The 15,562-nt window shown below is 36.6% G+C and overlaps 1 protein-coding gene across 7 annotated transcripts in view; it reads right to left on the minus strand.

Annotated features, from left to right (window-relative positions):
* The window catches only part of SMARCA1 (SWI/SNF related, matrix associated, actin dependent regulator of chromatin, subfamily a, member 1), a 155,537-nt gene that overhangs the window by 80,470 nt on the left and 59,505 nt on the right, over nucleotides 1-15,562 (minus strand). For 2 of the 7 annotated variants that reach the window (XM_055564584.1, XM_055564583.1), the window contains 2 exons: nucleotides 3,378-3,488; nucleotides 1,558-2,277 (listed from right to left, as the gene is read on the minus strand). In XM_055564584.1, the coding sequence (XP_055420559.1) occupies nucleotides 2,206-2,277; nucleotides 3,378-3,488 (183 nt within the window). In that variant the 3' untranslated portion in view covers nucleotides 1,558-2,205. Of the gene's footprint in view, nucleotides 1-1,557; nucleotides 2,347-3,346; nucleotides 3,489-15,562 lie in introns of those variants that run through there. The other 5 variants (XM_055564587.1, XM_055564585.1, XM_055564582.1 and 2 more) reach the window with 3 other exon arrangements.

Raw genomic sequence — 15,562 nt, forward strand, 5'->3', positions numbered from 1 at the left:
ACCCCTTTGGGTTAACAGAAAAAGAACAAGAAGTAGAGATTGTTACATGTCCATGAAAGAAGTTCAAAGATCCTAATTGTACCTGCTCCCACCCTCCACCTTCATTTCTCTGCAAGAAATGCTGAACTGATCGATCAGAGTCCAAGACCCTAATTGGGATATTTTTCAGTGCACAGAACTTGTGGGTATTAATAAGACCCTCTAATGTATAATTTTCTCCATCTCAGATGACTGGAACTTTTAATTTCATTGGAGTGGAAAATTCTGAGATTTTATTTTGGATCTAAGAGCTCTGGATTGAAGTTTGGAGCAAAGCACCAGCTAGTGAAGTATGACTTTGCTTACCTTTGCCTCTTTTGTGAACCTTACAGTAAGGGTGGTTAAGCCAAGGATAGATTTGGATATCTCTGGGTCCCTTGACCTAACACCATTGTAAACTCATCTCTTAATAGCAACCCAGTTTCATCCAAACCTCCAACAGAGTACAAGTCTCCTAATAGTGGAAACAGTAAAAAGAGTCCAATCAGGAGCACGGCAGTAAGAAATATGAAATCTGGACAATGAACAAAGACTTGGAAGAGTCCAGCAGACGATGGGTTGTCATTCTAGAAGATCTATTCCTATGTTGCAGAACCCCAATGACAATGAGGATGTGAAAGATGCTGACTTGTACCAAGCTTTGCCAGTGGTACACTAAACAGAGTCGGAGAGGAAATGCAAAAAGATCTTGGGTCAGGGAGAGAGCAACTCTTTCGTCGTCCAAATTTTAATAACAAACACCACCATCCCACATGCCCAGCTTTACTTAACTGCTATGCGTTTCACACTAGGTTCTGATCCATTTTCCCTGTTCCCTCATAACCTGACCTTGACTCTGATTAATCACACACTAACAGTTTCGTGTGACAGCCCCTGTGGCGGAGGCAGTAATGTAAGGCGTTCCATTTGTTCTCCTACATTTGCCAGTCCTCTGGCACATACACAAGACCATGTGACTAGTTTTGGACAATGAAATATAAATGGGTGTGACGTCTGTCACTTCTGGACTCAGGCAATAAAGAGCCTATATGTGATTCTCCAGACTCCTGTTCTCCTACGGTGGCAGCTGAATAACCCACACGTCCTAGATGGTGCAGATACGAAACAAGGGAGCCTCAGTCAGACTGGAGCCTGGAGTGACTGTGTGGAGCCGATCTCCTCCATCTCACATCTCACTGGCCTGTGTGGGATCTGTGGTGTGGGAAAGATAGAAGCTCTTGGTATATAAAAACTCGGATACTCTGTCTTGTGAACTGAGTATACTTGCATTCCTATGGAAGACCTCCCCCTTTCTTTTGCATGCATGCTGCTTATTTCATACTCGCAACTGAGTTGTTAATAAATCTATGTGTTATACCCAGACTCCCCTGAACTGGCTCTATGTGATAAAAGATCAGGCACAAGTCAGCAAGCAAAGCTTTAACTTTCAACCAAATACATAGTTGTGAACAATACAATTCAGTAAACACAACTATTTTCTACTGCACAAAACACAGGAAATAATTAAATTTCTTATAGACATTTCTTTATTATACTTTCCCACTTGAATATTTAGAGAATAATTTAAATGTAATGCATACTGACAGCAAGCACAGTATCAAATATTAGTTTTTTAATAATTTTCTGTTCTCACCCTTTATTCCTTTAGGAAAAAAATATTTAGATGACCTCAAAGAAACAATTATTATGCTAATCACAGTATGCAGTAACACGTACAAGCCCATAATCAATAGAAAAGAAAGCAACAAAGAAGTGAAAAAGTCTTTCTCCTCAAATCATTTTAATTCATTTTTCCACAGCCATATAAATTTAAAGTATGAAACAACAATAATACAGCTATAGAATCTAGGTTCTCTTTCAAAGCAGCGGCATATAAAACATAGAAAAGCTAAAACCTCAGCACAAGCTTCAAAAGAACAAGGACTGAGAGGATTTAGATGAAGACATGAAATACACAAAATACAGTACACAAAAATACTAGAATGCATAAAATATAAAGCTACACATTTCAGGTAGAAAGCATTGTAAAATATATAAAATATGCAAGAAATCAAAACCAAATTGATTTTTCTTAGAGTACCATGAATACACTGGAACTGGCAATTAGCATTTGAAGATGGGAACAAGAAAATAGCAGTTTCCCATTTAAAACTTTATTTCTAGGCTTTAGGATTTCACCTTCTTGACATCCTTCTTTCCAGAGCTCTCAGTAGCTGACTCTGCTTTTCTTTTCTGTGACTAAAATGGAAACAGATTTAATGTTCTGCTCCAATATGCACATTTTTAAATGGCCCAACAATGTTAAATCTAGGATGTAAATGCATCAAAAAAAAATTTTAACATGAATATTCACTTAAATGTTATACTCACAGTTAATGTTCTATATAGCCCAACAAACTATATAACCCAATGTAAAATAACCTCCAAACATGTTTTCTTGTTAAGAAAAGACATAAAATACCCATCAAAAATAGTCATCAAGTTTCTACTTACACATGGTACCAAAAATGTATGCTTAAAGAACTACTTAATACTTAAAATTTTCTGGGAAAAATGTTATTTATGAGTGTATTACTTTTGAAATGTTATGATAGATGCTAAAATACCATATTTCATATATTCTATGATGCACACTTGTTTCCCACTTTAGCATCTCTGAAATCAGGATGCATCCTAGAATTGATGACAAATCAGAGTTACTTGGCAGCAGTTTTTCTTAGTAGCACATAAAATAATGCTTTGTCTTACAATAGAAGGCATCTTAGACTTGATGAAATATGGTAGTTTACTTAACCACACTCAAATAATATGTTAAAGAGTACTTGAAATTGTAACTGTACAAGGCAACCTGACTGAGTTAAAATCATCTTACTATGAACAGTTAACTTATTACCAAGTAAATCAAGTAAAGCTTTGCTGTCTCCGCAAAGTTCTTATTTGTATTCATAGTTCCACAAAGATCAGAAAACTTCTTTGATCAAATCAGAACTCTCAGTTTCAACCTCAGCCCCACCCCCCCACCCCTCTTCTACTCCACATGACAACTCCAGCCTCAGTTCAGAGGGTTTTACTTGCATTATACTTCTGCTTAAAAGTCATGAGAAATTTTTAAAAATACTGAGCCCTGTTACTAGGGAGTTCCTAACCATATACGCTACAAACAAATAGGAAACACGTGGTTGTAGTGTAATTCTTTTTCTGTCAAAAACAAATCAGCATTTCATAAAAACCAGTCTTTATAATAGGTATCACTATAGCATTAAACATAATATAGGCATTTTAATTATGTAAAAAAAATGGGATCTACCTAAAAGTTAGGAAAATGCTGAAAATTTTACCATTGGAGTTTTAGTTGCCCGTTTCTTCTTTTCTGCTCTCTCTCTTTCCTCAATTTCCATATTTTCTTTCTCAATCAATGAAATCAGAGTATTACAGCGTCTCTGGAATTCCTGAACCAAATAAAGAAGACTTTTAATTTCTGCAACCCAGGTACAACCTTCAAAAAGTGGTAATTCTTCGATTCTATCACTTCTGTGATAGAGAATTTTCTAAGTTGGTATTCTTCAGAACAATATTCATACAGGCTATATTCCACTAAATATATGATAAGTGGATAAATATCATTCAGTGGGAGAATGAGTAAACTGTGGTACATCCATATCATGAAATACTGCTCAGCAGTAAAAAGGAAAGAACTATGGGTATATGCAGAAACCTAAATGAACCCTATCTGAGTGAAAAAAAGCCAATCTCAAAAGGTTACATAGCACAGTGTTCCATTTATATAACATTATTAAATGACAGAAGTTTAGAAATGGAGAACATGTCAACGGTTGCCAGGGACTAGAAAAAGGGGGTGAGGGGGTGTGACTTTAAAGAGCCAGCATGAGTAAGTCTTCTGGTGGTGCTAGTTACATGTACCTATGTGTGATCAAATTGTATTGAACTACACACTCGTGAGAAGGGCACGGCAACCCACTTCAGTATTCTTGCCTGGAGAATCCCATGAACAGAGGAGCCTGGCAGGCTACAGTCCATGGGGTCACAAAGAGTCAGACATGACTGAAGCAACTTAGCACACACATACACACTCATGCACGCACACACCCATGCACACACACACCCACACACAAACATGAGTTCATCTATAACCAATGAAATCTGAATACGCTCTCTGGATTGTACTAATGTCCATTTTCTGATGGTGACACTGTCCTGTGTTTATGGAAGATGTTGCCATCTGGGAAAACTTGGTGAAGGGTGCATGGGCCCTCCCTGGACATTTCTTCACAGCTTCCTGTGAATCTATAAATATTTCAAAACAAAAAGTTAACAAAAATCACATTAAAAAAATAAGGGGATGTCCTCTTGTCAAAGTACGATTTGGAAGTACTCAGCTTACAAAAGTCAGATTTCTTTTCTACAGGGATGCTCAGAGCCTTTAAAGTTCTAATAAGCACTGTCAACCACTAGGGTAGGAGATGGAGAAAGCAAGCAATTCCCAAAGCCATTCAACCAGCAGAAGTCTCTTCTCAAAGGATACCTCGTGGGATTAGAGTTCTGAGGAAACACTACTGCAGTTGTTAATTCAAAGCAAACAATAGCTGGAAAGACTCCACATTAATCTTGCCACTACCTATATTTCACTGCCAGCAAATCAATGCATCCAAACTATCAACAGCTTTTATGAACGTATGGTGGGCATTAAATATATGATTCATTAATATGGACACTCATATACATTAACCTTGTATATTTTGCTGTATTTTAAAGGTAAATAATGGCCTAATATCAAAGGATAAATAACATTTAAAATGGTTTCTTTTTGCATAAGCAAAAATATCTGATAAGATATAAAATAGCTAAATGCTCAAATAAAAATGTGGATTTATTAACAATTGAGCTGCTAAGTCACTTCAGTCATGTCCGATTCTGTGTGACCCCATAGACTGCAGCCCACCAGGCTCCCCTGTCCCTGGGATTCTCCAGGCAAGAACACTGAAGTGGGTTGCCATTTCCTTCTCCAATGCGTGAAAGTGAAAAGTGAAAGGGAAGTCGCTCAGTCGCGACCCCATGGACTGCAGCCCACCAGGCTCCTCCATCCATGGGATTTTCCAGGCAAGAGTACTGGAGTGGGGTGCCATTGCTTTCTCCTAACAATTGAGAACTCCAACCAAAAAGTGGTCAAAGTACAAGAATAGAAAACAAAATAATTTTAAGTGTCCAAATATTAAAAACTTTTTTTCACTCACTCAAAGACATGCAAAGTAAAACAATGATATATATTTACCAAATTAGCAAAGACATGTTCATGTGCGTGTGATACGTGCATCCAGTGTTGGCAATAAGATACTGAAATAGAAGTTCTCATTCACTGATGATGGGATGCCACTGTGAAAAAACTGTGTCCTCCCCAAATCTGTAAGTTGAAGCCTTAACACCCTCACAACGTGATTGCGTTTGGAGAGAGGGCCTTTAAAAGGAGGTAATTAAGGTTAACCAAAGGAAGAAGACACCATCTACAAGCCAGGGAGAAAGGCCTCACCAGAAACCAACCCGCCTGGAGCCAAACCCATGAGAAATTGTCACCTCATGTGGGTACTGTGTTATGGCAGCCCAAGCAGACTAAAATACTATCTTTCTAGAAAGAAAATTGGGAATATCAATGATGTATCCTAAAAATTTCATATTCTTTGAATGAACAATTCCACTTCTAGATGCTTAATGTAAGGAAATAGATATACACAAAGATTTACAAAACAATATTTAGAGCAGTGTGCTTTTTAGCAGTGGAGAAGGCAATGGCACCCCACTCCAGTACTCTTGCCTGGAAAATCCCATGGAAGGAGGAGCCTGGTAGGCTGCAGTCCATGCTAAGGGTTGGACACGACTGAGCAACTTCACTTTCACTTTTCACTTTCATGCATTGGAGAAGGAAATGACAACCCACTCCAGTGTTCTTGCCTGGAGAATCCCAGGGACGGGGGAGCCTGGTGGGCTGCCGTCTATGGGGTCACACAGAGTTGGACATGACTGAAGCGACTTACCAGCAGCAGCAGCTTTTTAGCAGAGAAATACTGGGAACTAAATTTTTGCTAATTTGGAAATTATGATATACATATAAATACATCTTTCTATATATACACATACACAATAGAAATAGCTGAGAGAGAACTATGTGCAGAGTTACTGGTAGTTAACAGCAGCTATTTCTGAATATAGAACCAATGGGAACTTTTATTTTCTTCTTTATACTACCATGTATTTTCTAAATTTTTTGTAATGAATATTGCAATCTGTAACATTTTTAAGAAGTGGCAAATTTTTTAAATACAGTTTTATCTTTCCAAATAAAAGCTAGAAAAATGGCACACAGAAATATTATCAATTATCCAAGCATTTTCTACTCTGTAAAATTCAAGCCCAAAAGAAGGCAGAAAACCAAAGACAGTCTAGCCAGAAAAAAATTCTTCATTAACAAATTATTGTTTAACTATTAAAAATAACCATCTTCAATTACTCAAGGTTAAATAATTTAGGAAAAATAACATTGGAATTTTCCTTACTTACCAAAACAATAGCAGTATCTTTAATATGCAGACCAAACACTCTTCATAGCTTCATTCAATACCACACATACAAATTAAACAGCATGTTATTCAATTTATCTATTATAGAAAGGGCTAAGTTGACCCTGATGAGATTTGATTGTTGGTTTCTAGGGAGACTAGAGTCTTTATGTGAAGCTGATTCTTGGATCATTAAGCTATACCCTCTGGCTATTATTATTTTCAATAAGTAATAGTTGCCTGTGACTGCAGATATCTTTAGATACATATTCATGGTTCATATGGGTGGTTCAGGAAAAAACTAATACTTTTGCGACAGTTTCATATGCAGGGAAGTAGAATATCTCAAGATGATTATAAATAGACTCTACAGTAAGTTCTTACCTTCATTCCTTTTAACCTGTCACTAACTACAGACAGAAAAATAATCTAACTCTCTGGAGAAAGGCATCAAGGAATGAGTGAGTCTGGATGTTACCTTCCTAGCGTAGGTAATGCCACTTCCTCTAAAGATACCAACCCCATCTTTTATTCACATGCTTAAAGACTGCCTAACTAAGCAGATGGTATCATAAACAGAACACTAGCTAACACCAGAAATTTCTACAAAGAAAGAGGCCAGATTACCAATAAAACAGTGATTCACTTTTTGAATAACTAAATGACAACAAAATGATTCTGAGAAATTTTATGATGTCTAAAGCAATTTTATCTTATATAATTTCTTATTTCACATACATGTTCCCCCTAGATTCTTGTACCTTTTTATCTTCCTATTTTCCTTGGGGTTACAGGGAGTAGTTCACATGGTCTCGAACTGTTTCCACAGTTCTGCGGTCTAATTATCTCTTTCTTTCACAATTTCCCCATGCTGGATTTAGGAATGAAATTGAAGGGAGAAAAACACAACACAAGATGAAGACAGGAGACACAAAAACAAGAAAGACAACAGAAGAACATAGGAAAATGACAAATGGAAAACTGTTGTGCAGTGTTAATAGCTGTAGCCGAAGGAAAAAAAAAGTACTTTGTGTTCACACATGCTCAGGAAATGCTAGGTTTTTAAAAGGTTAAACAAATTTTGTCATGGCAGGATTTCACAGAGCTCTTAGCAGTCTAATGTAGATTGCAAGGGGAAAGGGCAGGCTTCAAAACCTTGTTTTGCATATTGTACATTTGCAAATCCTGGAACAATGCTTGGTAGAAACCAACTTGGGAAATGCAGTGCAGGGTAAGAGTGATGGAGAAGACTAAGTTTGAAACAAAATACAAAGAACCTAGAAGCTAAAAACAAAGAACTAAGCAATTTTACTTAATTCAGTTGACAAAAGGATCTCACTGATGATTTTTAAGCAGGAGGAGTCATGTAATCAAAGGTATATTGTGTACTTAGAAATCTTCCCCTGATACAGAGTCTCAATAGGGGGAGCTTATAAAATTAGACTCTCAAGATTGAAAAGGACCTTTAAAAATCACTCAAGTTGATGCTGAATCTCTTCTACTGTCCTTGCTAATTAGCTGTCCAGCCTGTCTGAATTCTTCCAATGATGGAGTACTCGTTACCTCACAAGATTGCCTAGCCCACCTCTGAATAAGTTTAAAATATTCCCCTTATGCAAAGCTAGAATGTGCTACCTTATCGTTTCCAACAATTGGTTCTAGATCTAACCTTTGTAGTCAGATTGAACAAGCTGATTCTCTCTTCTGTACGACAATCTTTCAAATATTCCAAGGCAGCTCTCATGCCTCCATCACAATCACCACCAGACCTGCCAAACATCTCTCCTTTAGGCTCAATAGGCTCCCCCTTTACCCATCCTTCATTTAACATGTTTCCTGAAGGACTGTATAATGCTTATGTCTACCTTGGTTATATTATTTCTTTCCTTCCAGTTTTCTTACATATTCTTTAAATCAGGGGTCAGCACCTCTTTTTTGCGAAGAGCCAAACAGTAAATGCTGTCGGCTCCGCAGACCACATGGTCTCTGTCACAACTACTCAGCTTTGCCACTGCAGCATGAAGGCGTGTGGCTGGGTTCCAACAAAACTGTACAGACACTAAAATCTGAACTTTGCATAATTTTCACATGTCACAAAATAGCCTTCTTTTGATTTTCTTTCAACCATTTGAAAATGTAAAAATCATTCTTGGCTTGCAGGCTGTACAAAAACAGGTAAAGGGCTGTAGTTCACCAACCCCTGGTTTAAACTAGACTTTAGATTGACTTTAAGCAAACTGTCTGCCTTGGTTTTCCATGTCTTTTTAATGGCTTATGATTCTGTTCAATGCAAAATCACCCAAGTCCCAACTTTTGAGTACTAGGACATGGATCTCTACCTTTATTTAATAAATGATGGGATGTTTTCAGTAAGTGGCGCTGCCCTGTACTGTGTGGTGAATATCAATCATGCCAGGCACCAAGTTCAAACATCCTTTGCCCCAATACTCAGCTTCAAAGCATCAATTCAAAAGGCACAGAAAGCATCAGTAGACTTGAAGTGACTTATTGAAAGAGATTAAAGAGACTCCACATTACATTTCCTATGTACTAAAATCCTAGACACTAAGCCTGCCTAAGTCTGAATGACAGAAGGTCGGTACCCGCTATTGGTTCAAAGTCAAAAGCAGGTGAATGAGCAGGAGCAAAAAAAATAAATAAATTGCACTCCACATTGGTGCCTCAAAATTTGTAGGTAGTTCTATAAAGTCAGAATTTTCTTCTATAGTTCTTAGTAAAACAAAACTGGGAGGTTTTTTCTCCTTTGCTGTTTTGTAAACTCCCTGTACTTTACCTTCAGAATCAACACCTTCAACTATATATTGTGGTATATTTCCCAGGTTCTTTGTCACCTTGGAACCCCTCTCATACTAACAAAAACTAATGGCATTCTATGCTAGAATCTCAGGGCCCAAGCACACTGGCCATTAGATGGGAGTTATATATTCTAATAATAATAGTATAAAAATATCATGTATTTCTTATGCAAGTATCAAATGTTATGACAGTTTTACCTAATTGCTGCTACTTAAACATCGTTATTTGTACAATGTCATGTCACTTCCTCACAGGATAGCTGATGCTGCTATTTAGTCGCTAAGTCAGGCCTGACTCTTTGCAACCCTATGGACTGTAGCCCGACAGACTCCTCTGCCCATGGGATTTCCCAGGCAAGAATACTGAAGTGGGTTGCCAGGATAGCACATAAGCATAAATATGTAAAACAAACTCCTGTTAGTGCATGTATCATATTTCAGATTGTTAGAACAATTCAGTCTTAAACACTACAGTTACTAATAAAACACATGATGTTTACAACTGGCTATTCAAACCAAAGCTTCAGGGGTTATAGCCAACTAAAGTCCATCATTAGAGAAAGGGAGACGAAAATAAAGGAAGAGAAAAAAGAATTCAAACCCATTGCTACATTTCTTCACATTCTATCCAAATGTGATCCAATGATAGGGTCTATGAGACAGAAGCCAACTGAAGAACCAAAGTTCCACGCTCATTTATTCACTGAATGCCCACTTTGTGCGAAGTGTTATGCTGGTACCTTTAGATGTAACCATTTGCTCTTGAAGGTTAAGACAGCAGTAATAAAAAATGACTCTGGGGCAGATGGTGATATATTAGCCAAGGCAGGGGTTGGGGGAAAAGAGGAGGAATAGAGAAGAGACAGAGATAGAAATTTGGGAATTATCAGCCTATATGGGAGTTGAGGTAGACGTTTGCCCATTTCCACAGAGCAGTATTTCTATACAGTGAATCTGACCATATCACCGCCCTCTTAAAATCTTTCAATGACTCCCCATTTCTTATGGAATAGTGATCAAAGTTCAACAGGGCCCCTGGTCATTTGGCTGCCAGCTCTTTCCTCATCTTCCGGGACTTTCCTATTCACACCCCAGCACACCAACCTACTTGCAGTTTGTGAATATGCTGTGCTTGTTTCTACCTTTGCACATGCCATTTCCATAGTCCCAGGGCCAATTCCTTCCTGGTCTTTCAAGGCTCATTTCCAAGATGGACCTCTTCTGTGAAGCCATTCCTCTGACCTAACCCTTAAGGCAAAGTTAAGCACAACTCCTCCTGTACACACCTCTATATAATATCTTTTGGGAAATTAAGGCTGAAGAGGACATTTTAGTCTTTCAAGCACATGGAGAAATAATATAGAGCTATAAGCATAAAAGAGTTGGACTGTGAAGAAAGCTGAGCGCTGAAGAATTGATGCTTTTGAACTGTGGTGTTGGAGAAGACTCTTGAGAGTCCCTTGGACTGCAAGGAGATCCAACCAGTCCATTCTGAAGGAGATCAGCCCTGGGTGTTCTTTGGAAGGAATGATGCTAAAGCTGAAACTCCAGTACTTTGGCCACCTCATGTGAAGAGTTGACTCATTGGAAAAGACCCTGATGCTGGGAGGGATTGGGGGCAGGAGGAGAAGGGGACGACAGAGGATGAGATGGCTGGATGGCATCACCGACTCGATGGATGTGAGTCTGAGTGAACTCTGGGAGCTGGTGATGGACAGGGAGGCCTGGACATGAATCACCTGCTGCGATTCATGGGGTTGCAAAGAGTCGGACACGACTGAGTGACTGAACTAAACTGAACTGATAAGCATAAATATATTTTAACAATTCTATAGTCAAGAACTCATCAATAATTTCTTATTTTACCAATTTTTTGAATAATGTACTAATTCACATCCTCACATTTCATTAAGAAAGTAATGCTCTAAGATACCAATATTAGCTGTTATCACACAATTAAGTACTAGTACATAAAATGAAAAATCATGAGTGGCCTTCCTTATAAAATTTCCTAGGCTACACTGCATAAGCAACAAACAAAAGTGTCATTGTGACTACAGAATAGCTTGGAAATTTTTTAACTTGACTTCTGTTTTTCTAAATTATCTATAAAGAAAATTCTTCTCTGACTGGACAGATAATTTATCAAATATCCTGTGCTGAACTAATAACTTAATTAATGTTTACTATCACAGATAAACCTACAAAAAGGGAAGCAAGCTCATAAAAAGCTATAGCAATATTGTCTAAAAAGTCTTTTTTCTCCTACAACTCTAATGAGGAATGTCATGTTCTTAATTTTAAATAAGGAACACTTTCATTAATAATAAAGCTGTGATTTGAAAACAAACAGCAATAACATGAAATTTTTATTACATTGTACAACAGTGTGTAATTCTCTGAAATACTACCTAAAAAATTCATTTGAACTACCACAAAAGGCGAGGCAATTGTAATCACGAATTATTAATACTTTCATTCAACTCTAAGGTCCATGGCCACAGGATATGCACACAGAGCTTCTTGAGAGTCTAAGAGAGGAAAGAAAAAACTCCCTAGAGTCTAAAAATTAAGAATATTTTTTGGCTAAAATGAAGAGTCAGAGAAACCTTGCCAAGGAAGTATAGTCGCTATATCAAGAAATGTTCTTTATTTCAGAGAGCCAAATTCTGCTTTTTATCCTTTGAGTATTTCAAAGAACTTAAGAAGGAGCAAGGACTTACTGATTAAACTCTGGATACTTTCAATATGTCCTTTCCAGTAAACTGACTAATGTGCTAGATCTTTTAGACTTCTCAGATTCTTCTCAAATATCCCAGTCATATCAGTCTGTCACTAAATGAATGAAGATAGTGCCCTGAAATTCATTCAGTAAAAGGAATTAATGAGCTACTGTTGATAAAGGGATTGGCAACCTTATAATATAAAAGGTACTATACAAAGTATTATCTTTTCTTCTTATAGTCATCCAGCAAAGATACTTTTAATTCTGATAGTTTTAAATGTCCTAAGACTAAGACCTCACTATAATACATTTTTTTCTTAGAAGGAAAATGGTAGGGCAATTCATATGCTCTGAGCTTAAAAATCTAAATTGATCATATCCTTCCTACTTGTTTATGTAGTTCAATAGAGACTGATTACTTACTTAAAGACCACACAATTTCTCAGAGAAAGAAATCACAATCTTTTTAGCACAGAGAAATGGAACTAAAACTCATTTTCTCTTTTGTATAGCCAGCATTTTTAAATGGAAAAGAGCCTCAAAGAAATTTTCAACCTTTAGCTGAAGGCTTTCAAAATGTGGCATATTCAGAAGTGAAGGTTCATGCCTTTAAGCATTTTAAGACTGTTAGTTAAGTCAGAAGCCATGAATTCAGTAGTTTGAGATCTCTGAATAAAATATAACTACCAAAGTTTCTATTTTTTTCTAAGTATTTCACACTATTTATTGGTGTCTCTGGGAAAGTCATCTTTAAGCAAGACTGTTTTTAAAGACAGCTTCTTTAGTAAGCTAAGTTTAAGGTTTAATCATTAATAAAATGTTAATTTGAACACAGTGACACACTCACATAATGAATCAACTTATATCCTCTGTATTTTGGGGTTTTTTAATGAAGCAAATTATTTTAATTTTGGAAATCACAACTGCCTCCTTCAAGGGGGAAGTTTCACTTCCTAGATTGTGAATGATCCACTATACAAGACCAATTGTTTAAAATGAAGGGAAAAGAGATCATCTAGAAATAACAATAATCCATTTTTTAATTCCCTAATGATTTATATTATCATGAAATATTCTAAAAAGATGGTCTAAATAGTCTAAATCCAGAAACATAAAAATTACCCATTAACTAGGAAGGAAATGATATAGTGGAAAACGTAACAAAAACTCTGGATTAAAATATTTACTATGAAATAAGCTACTATATGTTTTTAAAGATTCTTTAGAAATCATAAATTCCACCTTCCAGAACATAATTAAGGACAGAATTGTCTTCGTTTTTAAGACAAAAGTTTCATTTTTCAGTCACGTATGTAGTTAATATCTACTCTTTGAAAAACATACATTAAAGATTTAAACCTCTTGGTAAAGAAAGACATAAATGTTTTGTAGAAAGATGGAGGAAAAGATTCTTTACAAGGGAGTTCAGAGACATCTAGTGGTCGTTAACAATACACTTGGTTTTTTCCCTAGAAAATGAAATAAGGCTACATAGTTCTACAGTCATGTTCATATTACAAATAATGTAAGATTTCCCCTGCACTTCTGAATCTGTTTCACCCTACTGCTTTAGCTTAATGTTTCCAGAAACCGAAAACAGCATTAAACTCAACCTTTAAAAAGTAGTAAAATATCACTGAAATAATATACAAAACTCTGCAAATGTTCCATCACATAAAAGGGCATGTATGATTTAAAACATGATTCACTAACAAATGCAGGTGGGTATTCATCTTTTACAAGCTGTTAATGCTGCTGTAAATTAGATAACTATATGCATAAAACGACAAATGGCTAAAAATTTTAAATGCCTGGCTTTTGAAAGGAGTTCTCTGCTAAACATGGTCATAGATGCATCAAGCGTGGATTCATTTTGATATTTGGCAAAACTAATACAATTTTGTAAAGTTTAAAAATAAAATAAAATTAAAAAAAAAAAAATAAAATCCAATATGCCACTCTGAAAAAAAAAAAAAAAAAAAGGCCAACAAGCTCACGGCCAAAGTCTTCAAAATAGAATCTAATTTTCAAAGCTAATAGAAAAGCTATTCTACACTGTTCTTCAATAGTCTATTTCAATGATCCAAAGAACCTGTCAAACAACTCTTCCCTCCAACATCAGTCCTTCATGCTACAGATTAATCCTCATCTTTTTTATTCTTTCCTCAGTTCTTTCTACTGTGTATTACTAACATTTATACCTCTTCCTGTTCCTTTATACAAGTACAGCACTTTACATTCATCCCTATTACTGACATGTAGCAAGGGAGATTCAATCGATTCATCATTACAATTTCTCTAGTTCCTTTTGTATTCTGGCTTGATCCAAGCTTGATCCAAAATATTTGCTACCTCTCTCAGTATTAGGTATTCCATAAACTTGATAGACACAGTCTAATAACAATCCAGGAACACTCTAAATTTGTGTTAAGTTTTAACACAAAATATCTGATTTATAAAGCATCCACCAAAATTAGCACCTTCAATACAGCAAGTCATACTTTTCTTTTCTTTTTATTCAATTTGAACTGAGAATATAAAATGGGTCAGACAAAATATCAAGCATAGCTTCACATCTCTATGAACTTTTGGCCAAGAAAACATTTATAATAGAAACTAAAGAAAAATGTCCATGGTTTGGATTGTTGGTTCTGGCTACTTTTAATGTTTTGTTGTTGTTGTTCAGTCGCTCAGTCGTGTCCAACTCTTTTAGGCTATATGAGTTAATTAAGACAAAATAGATTCAATTAACAAGACTGACGTGCCAACATTAAAAACATGTTGCATTTATTTCTGGCTTCCCTGATAGCTCAGTTGGTAAAAAATCCACCGGCAATGCAGGAGACCCCAGTTCGATTCCTGGGTCAGGAAGATCTGCTGGAGAAGGGATAGGCTTCTGGCCTGGAGAATTCCATGGACTGTATAGTCCATGTGGTCGGGTCACAAAGAGTCGAACACGACTCTTTCCATACCAGCATTTATTTCCATACCAGCAAGAACACTACTAAGCGGCATTAGGATTTAACAGGAACACAATTCATGTCAGAAAGTAACAAGAAATTACATCAAGCTAAAATAAAATCTCTTCTTAATTATTCGGTCTCATGATATTCTTACAAAAACTCAGGCAACAATTCCTTCTCATTAAAAATAAATTAAGTTATTCACACAGTCTCAAATATCACCTGCCTCATTACAAAGGGGAAACTACCTTTAAAGTGGAGAGCTCTGATGGTCACCATATTAACCCTGTAATCAAAGTCACCATCACCAAGAGTGTGACAACCTGACATAATGAGCCTCCTGATGTGATGCAGCACACATCACAGGCGGGCGGTTGCCAAAAATGCTTAACTTAAATCTAACAGTGAGCAAACAATGAGATACATGCTGGGCATTCTACAAAATGAGCC

The sequence above is a fragment of the Bubalus kerabau genome, chromosome X, assembly GCF_029407905.1.
Source record: "Bubalus kerabau isolate K-KA32 ecotype Philippines breed swamp buffalo chromosome X, PCC_UOA_SB_1v2, whole genome shotgun sequence".
NCBI lineage: Eukaryota > Metazoa > Chordata > Mammalia > Artiodactyla > Bovidae > Bubalus > Bubalus kerabau.